Here is a 1,630-nt window from a genome sequence, read left to right as displayed (position 1 = left end):
GAAAGGGTAATCATTTCTCCAAAGTATTTAAGATGACTTCTCTTAGCCTATAGGTTCCCTTTCCTTCCTTTTGTCAAGACTTACTTCTGTGGATCTTTTTCAACACCTCCCACTCCATGCCTTCCATTAGAATGTGATGTTCCCTGGAGTATGAACTCTGTAAGAACAGAAACTGCCCTTTTATCATGGTACCTCACAAATGGTAGTTGCTCAAGAAAAATTTGATTGATAAATTTAGTCTGGAAAATCTAAGGGAAATATTTTTTTCCTCTGCTTCTTTCTCCTAACTTTAAATTTTTCTTTTCCCAGGCTAACAGGTCCCGAGATCTTGGTGCAATTGTTTACTGTGTGGGAGTGAAAGATTTCAATGAAACACAGGTATGAGCATATATTTCCTTCTATTTGGGAGCAGACTGAGCTTGTGAATGAGAAAGAATACAGATGCTTGATGCATAAGATGCAACAGTAGCCTAAATGTCTTTGGTGGTTGGTGGTGGTGGTATGCTGTGGAATTGGTTCCACTCATAGCCACCCTGCATAGGGTGTCCAAGGCTGTAAATCTTTACGGGAGAAGAAAGCCTCATCTCTCCTTCGAACTGCTGACCTTGAGGTTATCAGCACGACTCTTAAACACTGTGCTGCCAGAACTCCTTAAATACCCCTTAGGTGGGTAATTTTTCTAGAAATACTAAGTAAGAAGCTGTTATTATATGCGTAAGGGATGTTAAATCTTGTACTGGGGTCTTCAACACAGATTACCCCAGTGTCCTCTTTCTTGGTGACTGTGTGCCGTGGAGTCAGTTCCGACTCATAGCGACCCTGTACAGGGTTTCCGAGTCTGTAAATCTTTACGGGAGCAGAATGCCTCATCTTTCTCCTGCAGAATAGCTGGTAGTTTCGAACTGCTGACCTAGTGGTTCGCAGCCCTATTCGGTAACCACTACACTACCAGAGCTCCTTATCCTCTTTCTTGGTAGATGCCAAATTGCCTAGGTGTCAAAACAGACCTGCATTAACTCAGAAAACATATGTTTGTTTTTTATTTTATTTGACAAATCTTGATTTTTTTTTTTTTTCAGTTTAGTGACAACATTCCATTTTCTTATTAAAAATGCAGTGCATTTTCAAAGTAAAAAAAATGGCAAGTAATTGGAAAAGTGGCACTGCCCAAAATAAATATTCCTCATCATGGTTCATATTTTTTTTGTTGTATTAATGATGAGAAAATGCTCATGATCTATAGTTAGGTAACAGAGGATCATAGTACAGCGGGGTTTGTTTGAGTCCGTTTAAAAAACCCCATGTGAGTACATTTACATAAAAAGTATGAAGGAGTACGTATCAAATTGTAACAAGGAAGCACACAAGCATGGATGGATGTTGTTATTAAGTGCTGTTGAGTGAGTTCTAACCCACAGCAACCCTGTGTAGGGTTTCCAAGGAGTAGCTGGTGAGCTTGAACCACCTACCTTGCAGTTCAATCCAACTTTGCAGGCCATTACATTAACCCATAGCACCACACCAGGACTCCCTGGATAGATGGATGGATATAATTATTAATAACTTTTGAAATTTAATTTTTTTAACTCTCCTGAGTTCCCTGGAGATTGTAATCATTATGAGCAATGTT

At 39.4% G+C, this 1,630-nt stretch overlaps 1 protein-coding gene across 1 annotated transcript in view; it reads left to right on the top strand.

Annotated features, from left to right (window-relative positions):
* ANTXR1 (anthrax toxin receptor 1) overlaps nucleotides 1-1,630 on the top strand; it is a 374,982-nt gene that overhangs the window by 110,952 nt on the left and 262,400 nt on the right. Inside the window, exons 7-8 of the mRNA XM_006862995.1 lie at nucleotides 310-378; nucleotides 667-670. Of these exons, the coding sequence (XP_006863057.1) occupies nucleotides 310-378; nucleotides 667-670 (73 nt within the window). The remainder of the gene's footprint in view (nucleotides 1-309; nucleotides 379-666; nucleotides 671-1,630) is intronic.

This window comes from Chrysochloris asiatica, unplaced genomic scaffold (assembly GCF_000296735.1).
Source record: "Chrysochloris asiatica unplaced genomic scaffold, ChrAsi1.0 scaffold00052, whole genome shotgun sequence".
In the NCBI taxonomy this organism is placed as follows: Eukaryota; Metazoa; Chordata; class Mammalia; order Afrosoricida; family Chrysochloridae; genus Chrysochloris; species Chrysochloris asiatica.
This window is presented reverse-complemented; position numbering and strand designations above follow the sequence as displayed.